At 32.4% G+C, this 15,932-nt stretch overlaps 1 protein-coding gene across 1 annotated transcript in view; it reads left to right on the top strand.

Moving 5' to 3' along the window:
- The window catches only part of LOC108750009 (baculoviral IAP repeat-containing protein 6), a 30,806-nt gene that overhangs the window by 2,740 nt on the left and 12,134 nt on the right, over nt 1-15,932 (top strand). Inside the window, exons 4-31 of the mRNA XM_018489171.1 lie at nt 356-695; nt 1,232-2,753; nt 2,876-3,050; nt 3,338-3,556; nt 3,952-4,372; nt 4,468-4,621; nt 4,848-4,998; nt 5,073-5,297; nt 5,381-5,635; nt 6,071-6,356; nt 6,439-6,600; nt 7,042-7,347; nt 8,467-8,763; nt 9,067-9,281; nt 9,420-9,576; nt 9,677-9,868; nt 10,060-10,280; nt 10,580-10,827; nt 11,057-11,232; nt 11,313-11,512; nt 11,676-11,817; nt 12,272-12,431; nt 12,618-12,996; nt 13,474-13,600; nt 13,811-13,966; nt 14,483-14,640; nt 14,752-14,974; nt 15,438-15,738. Coding sequence (XP_018344673.1) covers nt 356-695; nt 1,232-2,753; nt 2,876-3,050; nt 3,338-3,556; nt 3,952-4,372; nt 4,468-4,621; nt 4,848-4,998; nt 5,073-5,297; nt 5,381-5,635; nt 6,071-6,356; nt 6,439-6,600; nt 7,042-7,347; nt 8,467-8,763; nt 9,067-9,281; nt 9,420-9,576; nt 9,677-9,868; nt 10,060-10,280; nt 10,580-10,827; nt 11,057-11,232; nt 11,313-11,512; nt 11,676-11,817; nt 12,272-12,431; nt 12,618-12,996; nt 13,474-13,600; nt 13,811-13,966; nt 14,483-14,640; nt 14,752-14,974; nt 15,438-15,738 — 7,568 coding nt within the window. The remainder of the gene's footprint in view (nt 1-355; nt 696-1,231; nt 2,754-2,875; nt 3,051-3,337; nt 3,557-3,951; nt 4,373-4,467; nt 4,622-4,847; nt 4,999-5,072; nt 5,298-5,380; nt 5,636-6,070; nt 6,357-6,438; nt 6,601-7,041; nt 7,348-8,466; nt 8,764-9,066; nt 9,282-9,419; nt 9,577-9,676; nt 9,869-10,059; nt 10,281-10,579; nt 10,828-11,056; nt 11,233-11,312; nt 11,513-11,675; nt 11,818-12,271; nt 12,432-12,617; nt 12,997-13,473; nt 13,601-13,810; nt 13,967-14,482; nt 14,641-14,751; nt 14,975-15,437; nt 15,739-15,932) is intronic.

The raw sequence follows: 15,932 nt of genomic DNA on the forward strand, positions 1-15,932 counted from the left end.
TTTTTTTTAATATTCCTACGACTTTTGATTACTGAGTTATCGCGGATTAAATAAAAGAATTATTTTGACTTTACTTGCTCATAACTCCATTAAAAATTGTCGTATCGTATAATTTAAAAAAGAGATTTTTAAAGCTGAAACTTTACTCTATTAAGATATATTTATATTGTTGGTAAGAAAGTAATTGCGGTTTTTACTGATGTTTTTTAAAAAAACGCGATGACTTTTTACTTAACCTAATAGATTGTGACATAGTCGCTTTTATTTTACAACTTTTTTATATTCTATATTCCTATTTCTTAAAATGAATTAATGACTTATTAGACATAAAATTATAATAGAATAAATATTTTAGATGGGCTTTACCTGATCAAATGGCCCAGGCTGGTTTCTATCATGAGCCAAATGCTACAGGAGATGACAGAGCTATGTGTTTTACTTGTAATGTGTGCTTAGTATGTTGGGAGCCTACTGACGAGCCATGGTCGGAGCATGAGAGGCATTCGCCCGCATGTCCATTCGTTAAGGGTGAATATACACAGAATGTTCCATTATCTGTGACTCTTGCAACGGCTCCCGCTCGTGAGGCAGGCGATACGGTGGACATCATAGGTACTACTAATGTCACAGGCCTCGCGGCTACAGCCTCTTCCAATGGTTTTGTAAATATTTGGAATATAACGAATCAATTGAAGGTAAGCTGTTCGAGGTTTTGTTATCAATGCTATACAAAATCTGAGAGTATCTTTTCTACTAATTTTCAAAAGTATTAGGCACTCATATTTTTTTTTATTTATCTGGAGTTCTGGTTTTTAGCTGAACTACTTTAGCTGAACATTTTCTGTACTTAAAGTGAAATAGATACATGTTCGAAATTTTTGATAGTGAAAAGAAAATTGTTATAATATAGAAATAGAAAACAACCTCTAGAATTCTTTTACCAATATTATTTATTTATTGATTATTGGCATTAATAAGTTTATAAGTTTAAAATGTTTTTTAAACAAAAGATAATTTACAGTAAGTATCATAAATCGATTTTTTTAGCTAAAATGTTAAATAGTTAATAAGGTGCTTAATACTTTTACCCGTATATAAGGCTGTATATTCACAAGTTATTTATTTTTTTTTAATTAAGCTTGATATTCCTTAGATATATGTTATCTTTTTTACTTTAATTAAAAGTAATTTTATCTTTATTTAAAGTAATATAATTACTGTCATTTTGCAGAGAGAAGTATCATTTTATATATCACCTTTGGATCAAGAAATAAATAATAAGGAATCGATACAATTTTGTGCTGCGAGAAATTTGACGCCTCCGTATTTAACAAATCTAGGTTCAGACTCGGATCCACTTTCAGAATACAAGCCTTCGTCGTTCTATAAAGTACAAGTTACAGCACTTTCAGTAGTGGGATCTCTAGTAACCCTGAGAGAGGAAGCGAAAAGCACCAACTCCTCGTCGTCTATAAACATTGAGACGACAGAGCATAAGATTCGACCGTGCTTAGTGTGTGGGGTTACAGTGACAGTTAACAATCCCTCGCAATTAAGAACTTTAGAGAATGTGTGGGCTGCCTCGAGCGATCTAGCGAGTTCGTCGTCGTTAGTTCGTGCAATGAACAGTGTAAATAGTGCTGCCAGTGATACTCTAGATATAATGAAGGTAGCGGGTGATAGGTACATATCGTCGAGGTTGCATTACTTAGTATTGTATGACTTTCATCATAAGGCTGCAACGGCGCAACCTATCAAGGAAGACAATTCTAAAGACTCAAAGACTAAGAAGACTTTATCTGGGACAGGAACTAGCGCCAGCTCGAATGGCGGACGCCAGGAAAGCTTGTACCAGGAGCTCTTCCTTAGTAAAATTTTTTATGAAGTGCCAGTTATCGAAGATGTAGACTCGGATATGGTAGTTGGTCCGCATTACGACGGTATCTTCCCGCCCAACACTTTAACCGCCTCGTCCTCCAACGGCATTTACTCGAGTCCCATCGGTATCCCCTTTGGTCCGACCCCGACGACGTCAACTCCCTACGATCCCAATTTTCCTCCTATTAACGGCTCGACCCACTTTGCATCGACATCTGACTTGACAACGATAAACAAAAAGAGCTTAGATCTTATGAAGATTACCAAGGCAGAACCGGTGGTCATCAAAACGTTGGCAATAAACGCTCCGGACTCTCTCCGCATTACGTATATAACTACGTCCAAGGACGGAAAATACCTGTATGTCGCGATGTGTCCTGCAGCAGATAACGCTTCCGTCGAATCTTCTTCGTCAAATACCAATCAGATGGATGTTGACGACGAAAGCGATTTCTTCCCACAGAAAAGTTATATGTACTGGGACCATAATGACAGCCAGTCGAGCAAATTGATAAATGGCGAGATCCACAGTAATGAGAGCAACGCGAACGCCCTGTTACTTGTATATGCTTTGGATTTCACGGGCCCGGTAGTAAAAGTGGCGTCGGAACCGCTGGTGAAGCGAGAGTTACCTTTGGAACAGGCGCCGATAGAACATGTACTACTTCCACTTCAAGAAAAACAAAAGTGCACGTCATTTTCTACTAACTCTAGTACCAATTCCACTAATAATTCAGCCATTCAGGAACCTGCCGGACAAGTTGCCCTTGTATGTAAAGACGGTGTGGTCAGATTATTAAACTTAAGTACGCTGAAGACTGTAACGGAGGCGAGATTAGATGGAAAGAAATTTATCTCTGCGACTTATTGCAATAGTAAGTGTTCCTCTAAAAACATTTCCAAAAGAAAAACAAACGGGAGCGAATGGGAGATTAATTTGAAATATTTGTGGGGATTGTGTTGAGAATTTGTGTGTTAAGGCCGGTGGTTTTTTTAGGTTTGGAAAGGCTGTGTGTGTGCACGAGCGATGGCACATTGCATTTCTTCATTACAGCGGAGGAGGAGGACTCTGCAGAGGAGAAAGATGATGTTGATGATGTGAATATGGGTAGTGAGGGAAGCTGTACTTGTGAAAATATAGCTCCTAGTACGTCAACGTCGTCGATTTGTTAGTAAGTTTTCATTTTGAATTTGCAGCAGCCGAAATATTTTAACAGAACTAACGAAGGTGCCAATTTGATAATTTCCTGTCCTTGTTTTTGGTTAGGAAGGAGTTATTTTATTATTATTTGAAGAAAAAGAAAAAAATTGAAATGATTAGCGGAGCGATATCAAAATGATGCCATTGACAGTTCTAGTTAATAGCTTTATAATGTTTTTTATGACATTTATATAAAATAATGTAAAACTATTCTTTTGATATTTATTTATTAATTTTCGAATATTTTCTACGTTTTAGCGACGAATTATTAGCACATAAATCGAATTTCTCATACTGGGACTTAGGGCTGTTATACGAACTTACACGATTTAGTCGACATTCCCCTGCATATAGCGCGACCGTCCCTCCGTGTTGGAGTGAAATGATGCAAGCTCAGAGACAAAGACGTCATCCGCAGCATCTTCATCAATCAGAAGATCAGCATCATACGAGAACGTGGCGGTTACAAAGTGATGCGTAAGGAGACATAATTATAAATGTTTTAACAGATATGCTGACTATCTCAAAAAAACTGCATTCCGTCTTTTAATTGTGGATTCTCTTATTAATTATTAAAATATCTGTATATATTTTTAAAATTATTTTTTAATATTTTAATATTTTTTAAATAATTTTGTAATTAATTTCTAATTATTCTTTTATTACATTTATTCTTTTATAGTAGTAATATAAGTGTTTTTAGTGCTATCTTACAACGCGTGATAAATAAAACTATCTATATTGAAATTTAAAGAATTGTAAATGAAACAGTACAGTATATTTCTTGATAAGAAAAGATCAATGTAAAAGAATATGCAGTTAAAAAAAGAAGATACATTATAAAGTTGTAACACATTTGCATATTATGTTAGGACTACTTGGGATGAACACGTATTCGAACTTACTTTACCTCGAAGCGCAGCAGGAAGTATAGGACACGTTGATGTTCGATTTACCTTGCATCCGTTCTATCAAGAGTTACCCAATATTCAAGTTACTTTGTTGAAGCAAAATATAAAGAGGATCGGTCATCAGAAGATACCAACCACCCCCATAGACGAGAGAATTGAGTTTAACATAGGAACCGAACAAAAGAACGAAAATCCAGTTATCACAGAGGAGTATCAACGCCAGCATAATACCGAAATCCTTTGTGGTCCTATCGATTTGCATCGTTGCGTAGATCTGTCTTGTCACATGGGATGTGTAACATTGACAAGCCCGAAATTGTTTCGTTCGAAAGCTAGGACGTTGCTCGTTCACGTCAAAGCTTTAGTAGATCAAAAGGATGGAGTGAGTAATGTACTTGTCGATCTTTTATTATGTTCTGTATCTTTATAGAATCGATGTTTTATTATAGTATTTTCTTTTCTTTCTTTACTTTCAAGACGTCTGCGAAAGCTAAAGCAAATTTAGCAGAAAGTAAACCACCAACTTGTAAAAAGCTAAAGATATTTGAAGTACGTCCGCTTGTGCCCCCTAATGCTGGAGAACGAGCGTTTGACGAGGGTGCGAATAGCAAGAAGTTGGGATGCTATGTTGGTAAATATAATCTGAGAATTTATTAATATAACAAACACATTAAAATAAATTTATTATATACATAAAATACTTTGTGTCACATAATTTTTCAAGAATATCTTTATGTTCTTTTTATACGTGCGACAATTTTGCTGTCAGATTTTCAATATAATTTATAAGAAAATGCTAATTGTTTTGCACTAAAAATTTTGTACATTAAAAACTGTACACTTGTTTTTTATTTAAGGGTGCAATTGGATTTACGAGATTTCCATCACCGTAAGATCAGTAAATCCCACCAGCATGCCTGACGAAAGGATGCAAAGATGTGCTATGTTAGAATCTAAAACTTTTGTCGATAATCTTTTGAATGTCGCATGCTTGCAAGTACCTGTTGAGTAAGTAACAAGAATAATAAAAATTTAACGATGTTTAAGCTTATAGAAAGTTAACACTAAACAAACGTTTGCAGCTCTCCTGTCGTACAATCTATAGCTCTTGACATTCTAATATGGGTAGCCTCAATAAGATTAACGAGATTGCGCAGCGTTCAGAACAGCGCCGAAATTAAAGCTCTTCAATTGGAGACGATACGTTCCGTGCAAGGACGACTATCCAGCTTATTACGAACATGCCTCTTGCATGCTGGGAGAAGTATAGCGCACAAATGCGTTAAATTAATTATTCTTTGCAGCGGGTGAGCGATTATTTGAAATGATATTGATACAACGCTAATTATGTGAAGATTTTATGAATGGAAAAAATTATTATCCTTTTTAGGGGATTTTATAACATAGAGGATTCATCGGTTCAAACCTTCGATGAGGCCATGCTCTCTGTATTGGTCAACTTGTTACCGTCAATAATGGAAGTTCACTGGGCTGGTTCACTGAGGTGGCTTCAATTACTCATTACTAGATTTTTGCCATTAGATAAAAATTACAGTATTGCACATAAATGTGTCACCCTGGTGCAACAGATAGCCACTGAAGTATCTAATAGAGTGAATCCGTACCATTTGCTGCTCGCGACAAGGTTGTGTATTTCTTAACTTTTTTCTATGTCCTTAGAGAAATCTTTAAATACTAGGGACGACTTTTACCAAACTCCGGTTAACTTAATCAATCTAGTAACTTTGCAGGATTCTAACTCTGAAGCTGATGTCGGAGAAAAAATGCGAACTGAAGAGTTAATACATTTACATTTGCATTGATAATTTCTCTCTTTGCATTTTTTCTCCGACATCTATTGGTATCCTGCAAAGTTATTAGACTAGTTAAATTAACCGGAGCTTGATAAAAGTCGTCCTAGATCGGTTAGTGATTGTTTTGAGTATTAAAGGCATTAATAAATGCTTTTAATACTCAAAATAAATAATTAATGATTAACTAATTTAATATATACAATATTAAATTTTTCTAATAATTTTTATTTTTTTGTTATAATCTTAACAAATAAATTTTTCTCCAGGTTCGGTTTATATAATACGCCTTTTGAAACGGAGCTTTTCGACTTAGAGCCACCAATGTTACCAAAATTTAGTTCAATACCCGTGACGTATGCATCTGTTGTAACCAGTGAGCAAACAGGTCCTCCTGTCGCTTCATCGAGTGCTATACACTCATCCAAGATATCACAGGATTCTATCGATTTGAGGGACCTACTCACACTGCCTACACATCCCGCTAGTGAATTTGTAATATCCAGCAAGTTGAAGGCATTGTGCACCAATCAGAATATGAAAGGTCTCCTCGAGGTAATATTATTTAATTAATAAATAAGATAATTGTATATCGATTATGTTCTGTATTATTTATGATATTTGAATGTTGATTTAGGTTGAACCTCTTCATTTTACTTGTCACGCTGCCTCTGACGGCACGAAGATGGAAAAGATCGATCCTGGTATGAATACAATTAATATTGGACCCACTTTGTATGATAGTACAGCGACAAGCAACAATGGTGTGCCTGATATTAAAACGATACATCACACATATGTAAGTATTCTCTGCATGCATTTAAATATATTAAAAGTTGTGGTATATCTTTTTTTAATGAAACGATGTGTGACTTATTCTGTACCATGTATAAGAGTGAACATATAAATTGAATCATTGCTTTGTTTAAAAAGCTCTGCGATGTCAATGATAGTGGTAATATTACAATTGTCTCGTGCAAATGTGACATTAGACTACGGACAATAAACTCGAGCAAACTTGAGCACAATTGTAAAATATAATATCATCTACGAAATAGTGCGCCAAATTAATTCTCAGCATTCGTAGAGTAGGCAAGGCGAATTATATTATATTATATTCTTTCGCAATTAACAGTGGCTGTGTAACGACTGTGTAATGACTGTTCAGTCATAAAATGGCATATACAATATAGATGTTAGAGTAGTTGAATTTTAATTCAGATAGAAATATTAATTGTAGAACTTGGATGCTGGATCGCTAGGACCACATGTTCAAGCTAAATCGACAGCTACATTAAGCGATCTGCTTAGTATGTATACGGGAAGAGTTTTAAAGAAGCCGTCTGCGCAACTGTTGCTCACACCCGATGAACAATCGGATTATGATGAGGCTAATGAAATGTCTGGTGATAACCAGACTTGGCATAGCACGCAAAATAATATGCCTAGTTCACACATATTAAGTTCCATTATAACAAAAGAAAAGTCATGCGTACAAAGTATCAATACTGCTATAAACAAAGTTGAGGAGGGCAATCCTAAAAAGGTAGATTACATAGCAAAGACACACGCACCATTCTTATTTTTTCTTTTTTTTTTTGTAAATTCCTATTTCTAAGTCCAGTGATACACTGTCCTTTCGTCATTCAATCGCTTTGTTAATATGCTGATTGTAATAGAGACACTCGTTCGCTAAAAGTTTTCTATCTGTCAAATGCAGCTGAATGATGTTAAGTGCAAGTTGCATGAGTTACATGAAATTTATTATGAAATTTATTATGTAATTAATTATGTACTTGATGTTAATATCCTTGCATATAATTACTGCATATATTATTTTTCGTACGCTCATGGGTTTTCTTCTCATTCCCTTTTTTTTTATTTTAAGTTAATGTTATTCACAGCAGAGAACTAGCTATCAACTAGTTTTATATTAAGATCATTTATACAATTTTCATTTTTTATGTGTACGTGCAGCCGACACAGTTTGTTCTTTTTTTTATACATTCGCTTTATTGTTTGATGCAATTACAGGGCTAGTTGTTATAATATACCGAGTATAATCTTATTTTTTATGTGTGTTCTTGTATTACGCGAAAATCGTGCAGCAAAATCGAGAGTTTGCAACAGACTTACCTTTCTGTACACATAAATCAACAAATCTACAAATGTGTATATTCAGAAAATTACAAAGTTGTGATTTAGTTATGTTTCAATTTTTATAACTCAATTGTTTGAAGTGTCCCATAATTGGCGACCTTAATATTATATAATGACATATTCTATAATTAATGTGGATTTGATATTTATTAACGTTCTATTGAAGTAATATGCGCTTGAAATTAATTAAAAATATGTTTTGTTACTTATTTATAATCAATTTTAATTTACGGTGAAACTCTTATTTGCTTACCATTCAAAAATATTATAAAAACCCGACAAAAATTGTTAAAATTATGATCGCAAATTGTGGGACATTACGATGTAATTTTTTATGTGTTTCAGTATGTATCCAAAATACAATTGCCTATTCTACAGTAATAATCGCTGCAGTGAATGAAATAGCATTCTGCTTTCTTATATTTTTGTCACATTGCGTTTGAGACGTGTGTAAATTTAAGAAATAATTATTTCACCAACGATTAATAAATTATGTATGTTGCAGCGAGATGATATTACATTCCCGTGGGGAAGGTTACTATGCTGGCCGCCTCAGCAAGCATTGGTCGTCGAACGGATGCATTCGGGAGCCCGTCGATTCGTTATTTTAGATTTCGGATCACCTGTATTGCTGACTGATTTGATGATACCTTCGTGCAATGATTTGGTATCGCTGTCCATAGATATTTGGACTAAGAGCGAAGAAATAGACGGCACACGGCTTATTGTCGCAGGTGATATTGGAAATAGGCCGTTGATCGTCTGCGATCTTCAGCCGCCACCTGTGTGTAGATATCTCAAGGTAAACTATGTAATATATCAATAATAATAGATCTTTATTTTGGTTGTTTCTTTTCGCCTATGATGTTCATAACCTTCTTTCTGATCATATTTGTTTTATTCTATAAGTAATATTTAGTATCTTTAAAACATTATATTATGCAGTTGCGATTTTGTATACAATATAATTTTTTATTATTTATTTAATTTTTCTTTTTTATGTATATCAATCCGCTTGCCTTTCTTTTACTTCTTATAAAATATGAATCGAATTTTTCTCTGTTTAAATTTTAAATTAATGATTTATTTTATATATGATTATTAGATCACTACAATAGGACGCTATGGAATGTCTACAACTACATGTAAAATACCATTAGGAATGTTTTATGGACATATGGTAGTTTTGCCTGGGGAAGATTATTCGGAAACAAATGATGCTTCATCATTTGATGCTGATATTTTTGATTCTTCTTTACAAGCTACCATTGATACACAATGTAATATATTATCCGCTTTAGCAGAAGATGTACAATGCAGGTATTGCATATAAGATATAATAAAAGAAATAATAATAAAATAAGTAATAAATAAATAAGTAAAACAATAAATAAATACGAGTACATGCGCATGTGTGTTTTCTGTTAATGTATAGAAATATCTTTCGCTTATTTTTAGGTTTAGTTTAGCTACTGAAAGACTAAAAACTTTGTTGGATCCATTATTGTGTTCGGAAACTCCTAATGTTATGCATATGCAAAATTATTTATGTTATAATAAGATACCTAATGAAAGTAAGGAACAACCATCAGCGAAAATAATGTCGACGTACCAAGTGAGTTATAATTATGAATTGTTTTCAGGATGTAATTCAAGTTCACTATTTTATATAATTTTAATACATATTAACACATTGATCTGTTATATTGTTATAGGAATGTATTATGTTTCAACATCAATTAAATGTTGTACGGAGTGTCTGGCGACGTCTCGAGTGGTGGAGAGGTATGCGGAATGTGCCAACTACATCTTTCGCGAACGCACCCAGCGACAAATTACGAGTTCTTGAAGAGACTCTTCTTGACATTCTACTGTATATCGTGTACGAAATTGGTCCATTACCTAGTGTATGTATATATTGCGAATATTAAGTGCAAAATTATGATAAATCGCTAAAATGTTAAAAATTCAATATTAGATATTAAAAGCCACAATCAATATTATGCTGCATTTTTTATATATCTAATATTAGCACATTTGGTTTCATTACTTTATACGTGACAAGATCTGTATATGACATGGCGTTTTTTAAACACAGGTATATCGACCAACATCATTATATGAAGTTTTCACTCCAACAATTTGTGAGAAATTTTTCCACTCAATATGCGTTGTAACGCCAGCCCCACGTTTGCAACTTCAAGCTGCTGCGCTCTTAGCTGGCATGGCAGGGCATCAACCATGGTGGGGTAACTTCTTATCTAATACCTTAATAAATCTTTACTCGTCGGCGTCTACACACATTTTCCCACAAGATAGGTGAGGCTTTATATTTATTTGAATATATATTTACATTTAAATATATTTTATCAAATATATTTATCATTTATATTAAATCAATATAAAGGAAATGTTTATTGTTTCGCGCATGACTTGTAAATATTATACATATAAATAATGTAAAGCAAAAAGATATAAAAATTTAAAGAGAATTTAGAAAAATCGCTTCTTGTTTCATTAGTTTATAATTATTTTATATGACTTATAAAATGTGAATTAATGTTTAAACATAATTTTATAAAGTACATATTTTTTTTATATTTAAATTTTATTTTTAGGGTGTTTATTTTACTAACATTCCTTGGACGGAAGTCATTAATAGCCGGGGGAAATAAATCTTCAGTTATTGAAGCCATGGTTCGTACGTTGGGTAAATTATTGGCTCCTCTTACGAACGCGCCATCCAATTCCAATCGACTGGACATCACCTTAATAGGCTGGGTATTATTGTTTCTATCGGTATGCTTAGACACCATCGCACCACCACCTTGTTTCGAGGACAATCATGAGAAAACTAGAGAACAAGGTATTTAATATACGACATGTTTATGCACATTTAAAAAATATTTTTTTTGTAATTATTAACGTACTTTAAAAGTATATTAGAAAATTAATCAATAAAAGAAAAACAATTCTACATATGTGAAAATATTTTAAAACAAACTAGTTTCAGAGCAATCTTAAAAAAATAAAATGTTCTTTTTTCATTGCGATTTTATAACAGAATAATATCTATAACATTTTTGTTTTGGAAGGTTTATTTTCCCGTTGGGAGTTTATTCAAGGAGAATCGGCCATGCAAAGGAGATATGTAAATGCTAACCGATCGTCAGCTTCTCGTAGTTACCGTAAAAGATTACAAAAGCGATTGTTACATCATAAACAGCAACTTCATGAATTAGAACAAGCAAAAAAATCTGCAGCGTCTAAAGTATGTACATAATTTTAAGCGATAGTTTTTTATTTATAAAATAAATGTTAGATTAAAAAAAATATATATATATTATTTAGGGATTGATGACTCTTTCATCTGATGCCGCTACATTGTACAATAAGGTGGAAGCGACTCTGAAGGTTCAAGAACGTTATTTAATAAAAACACTAAAGCAACATTCGCAACATTCCGCAAAACATTACAAGGACATTCTTAAAAGAAACGAGTCGTTGCTTCGCAGTCCGTGTTGCAGTCAATCACGACAATCCAATATCAGGTTGATACATGAATTTTATCATGCATGATTTTTAAGATTCAATGTATAATTCGAAAAAAATTTTTTTATTATTTATATATTATTACACACACACACACACACACACACACACACACACACACACACACACATTATATATATATATATATATATATATTTGCAGCAAATCTGATGTCATGGATTTGGAAATCGAGTACAGTGTAACAAACTTATCTCACCAGAATGTTTTACCAGTGGCTCGCGGTCTCATCGCGCTCATTTTACACAATTCGGCTAATGTGGATATGTTTCTGTTAGCTTGCAAGGTAAGAAGTTTGAAGACACAAATTCAATATGCAATATCATTCTTATCAGGCTCTATATTGTAAGATTTGATTTATTTAAAATTTACTTTAACTCGATCAAAAAATATTGAGTTTTGTTATTCGCGATGTTTTCTTTCTCAAAATGCATAAATTATATTGATATAGTAAATATTTTCGAAATGCTACAATTTAGCTTAGAAGAAAAAAATCTTATTTTATGCAAATTTGTAGAGCTCTGTATGTGTTATTTTTTGTTTTCACAATCAGGTTTGTAATTTATAAATCTGATATGTTATGAAATACGCAAAAGGAAACAAATTGTAGAGATTATAGAACATGATTCTTTTGATCTCTCTTAACATTTAATTATATAGATAAAGTATTTGAATTTACAATATCTATATGGCTTTGTAATTATACATCTATAATTATATTTTTAAATTATCGTACATAGGTAGTCGCTAGGCTAGTAGTATCTACACGTCCCGCAATAGGCTTGTGCGAGCTTATGACCGAAGAACAACTCTTGAAATTAATCAGATTGGCAACTGACACATCTGACGCTGCTTGGTCGTCGCATGCTGTTTCTTGTCTTCTAATGGATCTATTAGAAGGTAATTATAATTTATATCATCTCTTTATCACGAAAAAAGAATTATAAATAGTTTATAATACTTCGTTTACACAATAAATCTTTAAAATATTAGGAAGTTTGCTCTCTATTTTTTTCTTGAAATAAAATAGTAAATCCTAGCGATTTGATTAAAGTGCAAAATACATAGATAAATTTTGATTTGCAGGAGGACGATTGTATCCTAAAGCGTGTACTTCTACGCATGAAGGTAGTCCGTCTGAAGAGATTTTGGAGACTCTGGGGAGTCATACGGACGAAAGTCGTACGGAGGAGGACTCGGCCAATGTCGCTAGTACTAGTGCACCTTCTACTGCCACATTAGATGAAGGATTTACCGAAGGCGATGCAGACGAGGATGTGCAAGATAATATCGTAGTAACTTCAACCACTCCAGGCACGTCAAAATCCAATGGTTATCTCCCATCTCTTTTGGAATCGGACGATAGCGAATTGGAAGACTTTCTGGATGACATACTGGAACGTGGCAGAAATATGTTGAAGAAAGACAGCACAGTATCAAAAATTTTAGCTTCTGCCATTGCTGGGTATATATCTTTTCTTTTATTCTTTTATCCTATATTTAAAAGAAAATTTTTAATAACGGTTGATCTTTAAGCACTAACGCCTTTTTTTCATAATGTTAAGTATTAATGTAGAATATTTCCAGTAGTTGTTGTGTTGGATATTACAGACTATATATATATATATATATATAGTACGAAGTATTGCTTCGTGTGTGTGTGTGTATATATATATAAGTATGTGTATATATATATATATATATATATATATATATATATATATATACACACGAAGCAATACTTTGTTTAACTTAACATTGCTACGTTTTTTTTTGTATTTAATGTATACTAACTTATAATAATTTCCGTGATAAAATAGTTTGAATTTTAGAAAAATTTCACATAGAATCTCACTTGTATTCAGTATTTAAGAATATAACAACTTGCTTTTCACTTTATATGACCTAATTAGAAAGTAATAAATAAATGATATATTTTTAGGAGCATGTCTTTAGCGATGGACGCACGCTTGGAGTACGGAGTCGAAATGGGCGTAGAAATTTCACTGAGAATACTTGCTACATTTGGCATATACAATCTACCTCATAGCATAAATGCGACAATACACGTTAGTAATAAAAATAGAAAAGTATATGTTATCAATTGATTTTTATTGATATATTTGTCTTGTTGTCTGTATTAGAACAATTAGGATATTACGCATTTCTTTAAATGTGCTATAGATGTTTTTAAAACTTTTCTTAGTAGGGAAGAGAGAATTATTTGTTAAGAAATAATTATTGCAAAGACATGCTATTATACGATATATTGAATATAGGTACCAACAGAAGCAAATCGCTGTTCACAACCGTTCTTGCGTACCGAAACGAACGATAGAAGTCAAGAAACTGGGAACTTTTCTGATCCTACCCCTTCTAATCTTTCAATATTAACAAGATGTTTCGAAAAGATGTTCACGGACTTATATTTACGAGTAAGTTATTTATTTAGTTATATAATGAAATAAAATACATAGGCTGCGTTTAATGCTCGTGAGTATCGTTTGTCCTTGTTTAACATTTGATAGATAACAAGGATGAAATGATTCCACAAGCGTTGTGAGCGTTAACGCAGCCACATTTGTGATATATTATTAGACCAACACAAAGGGTTTTTTTAATTTTTATTTTGATTTGGCTTTATTCTTCCCTTGAAAGAGATTGAAAAATTTATCTCTTAATGAAAAAATTATATTAGAATGATATTTTGATTAACACAATTATTTCTAAATTATATAATTTATTCAACTTTATATGACAAAATAAGTCATATATTTATATTTTGTATTGTTTCTCATTGTTCAATATCGTTTTAACAAGTATATAAGTAATTATGTAAATAGTTTTATTCTTAGATATGAATATTTTGTATTAAATTATATTTTCCCTGAATACATTAGTTATAAAATGCATTTATATAATGCATTTTTATCTATGTCTCTGTATAACAGAATAACAGTACAAACTTGGAACTCGTTCTCCAACTTTGGTTTGCCCTGAATATGGACGCTGCTACTGAACATCCGGGGTCGCAATTTGAACCTTCTTTAACACCCTTGATTCCACTCAGTCCAGCAGCTATTTCTAGCTTAATATCTGCACTTTCGTGGTAAATTAATAAATAAGTATATTGGTGATATGAATCATAATAGTAACATTTAATATGTTTTAAACCTTTGATATTAATATTTTTGTGTACTTAATTTGTATTAAATTTTAGGCACACTGAGGTTTCTTTACGCGCTTGGTGTCTTGCGTTGCAATGTTTAACTATCGTCTGCAATCAGCCGTTACGAAGATATTCTGGTTTGGACGGCTTTGCACCTAGTAGTCCTTCTATGGCTAGTTGTATTGTTAAAGAACGTAATACAGGCCCTATGTTGTTGCGCCTACTTTCCGGCAACGGATTAAATATTAATACGATGGACAAGCAATACATCATGGTGAGGAAATTTTTTTATTTTATTATAAATTTTGGTGACATTGTTTAGTTGCCATATCAAAGATTTTGATCAAGAATTAAAGTTTCTCAGAAATTGCGTTTAAGATTTCATGCAGTATGTTAAAAACTATTATAAAGTTATAAAATAAAAGCTATAAAATAATATCATAAAGAAATAAAATTAAATAAAATGCAGATCACATTAAGAGATTATTAGTAGCAGTATATTTAACTTATTTTTTTTTAATTTATCAAATGCGATTTGTATATATATATATATATATAAAATCATATACCTCGACTAAAATTATCATTAAAGAGGCAAGCAAAACAAGAATTCTGTGCACATATTTAATATATGTATTACTTAAATGTGATTCTTGTAATAATTATATATATTGTATGAAAAAATAGATTAATGTTTAGTTATAAATTTTTTTATCTTATTATAATTTCTATTTCAGGCTGGGCCTACAGTTTGCCAAGCATTACACGATTTTCTCGTTAGGCTGGAAATGATGTGTGATGTTATTACAACGGATAGTTGTTTAGGTAATTCCTTGAAGGATCTTCTATTGAAAGTGATATATCAACTTGTGCAACCAAGCGGGCCTCTCATTTTAAGGAAAGGGCCTTTAGATGCGCAATGTAAGCTAATAACATCTGTAGTTAATCTGAATTATGTCAATACCGACTTGGGTATCGCAATGAGTATATCGGAATGCGTTGGTGTGTTGGTTTCGACATACGTCAAAGGATCCGAAGGTAAAGTTTTTTTCGCATCAAATATTTTTATTATAAATAAAATTAACAATAGAGACTGCAATGTGAGAAATCTTTAGTAGAAAAAAAATTAATCGTTCACAAGATTATACACACATTTTAAATAAATGGCTTTATATTAACACTATACAATTGCTTTTTGTTTTTGATATATTAAAGATTGTTTATTAAAATTA

The sequence above is a fragment of the Trachymyrmex septentrionalis genome, unplaced genomic scaffold, assembly GCF_001594115.1.
Source record: "Trachymyrmex septentrionalis isolate Tsep2-gDNA-1 unplaced genomic scaffold, Tsep1.0 scaffold32, whole genome shotgun sequence".
NCBI lineage: Eukaryota > Metazoa > Arthropoda > Insecta > Hymenoptera > Formicidae > Trachymyrmex > Trachymyrmex septentrionalis.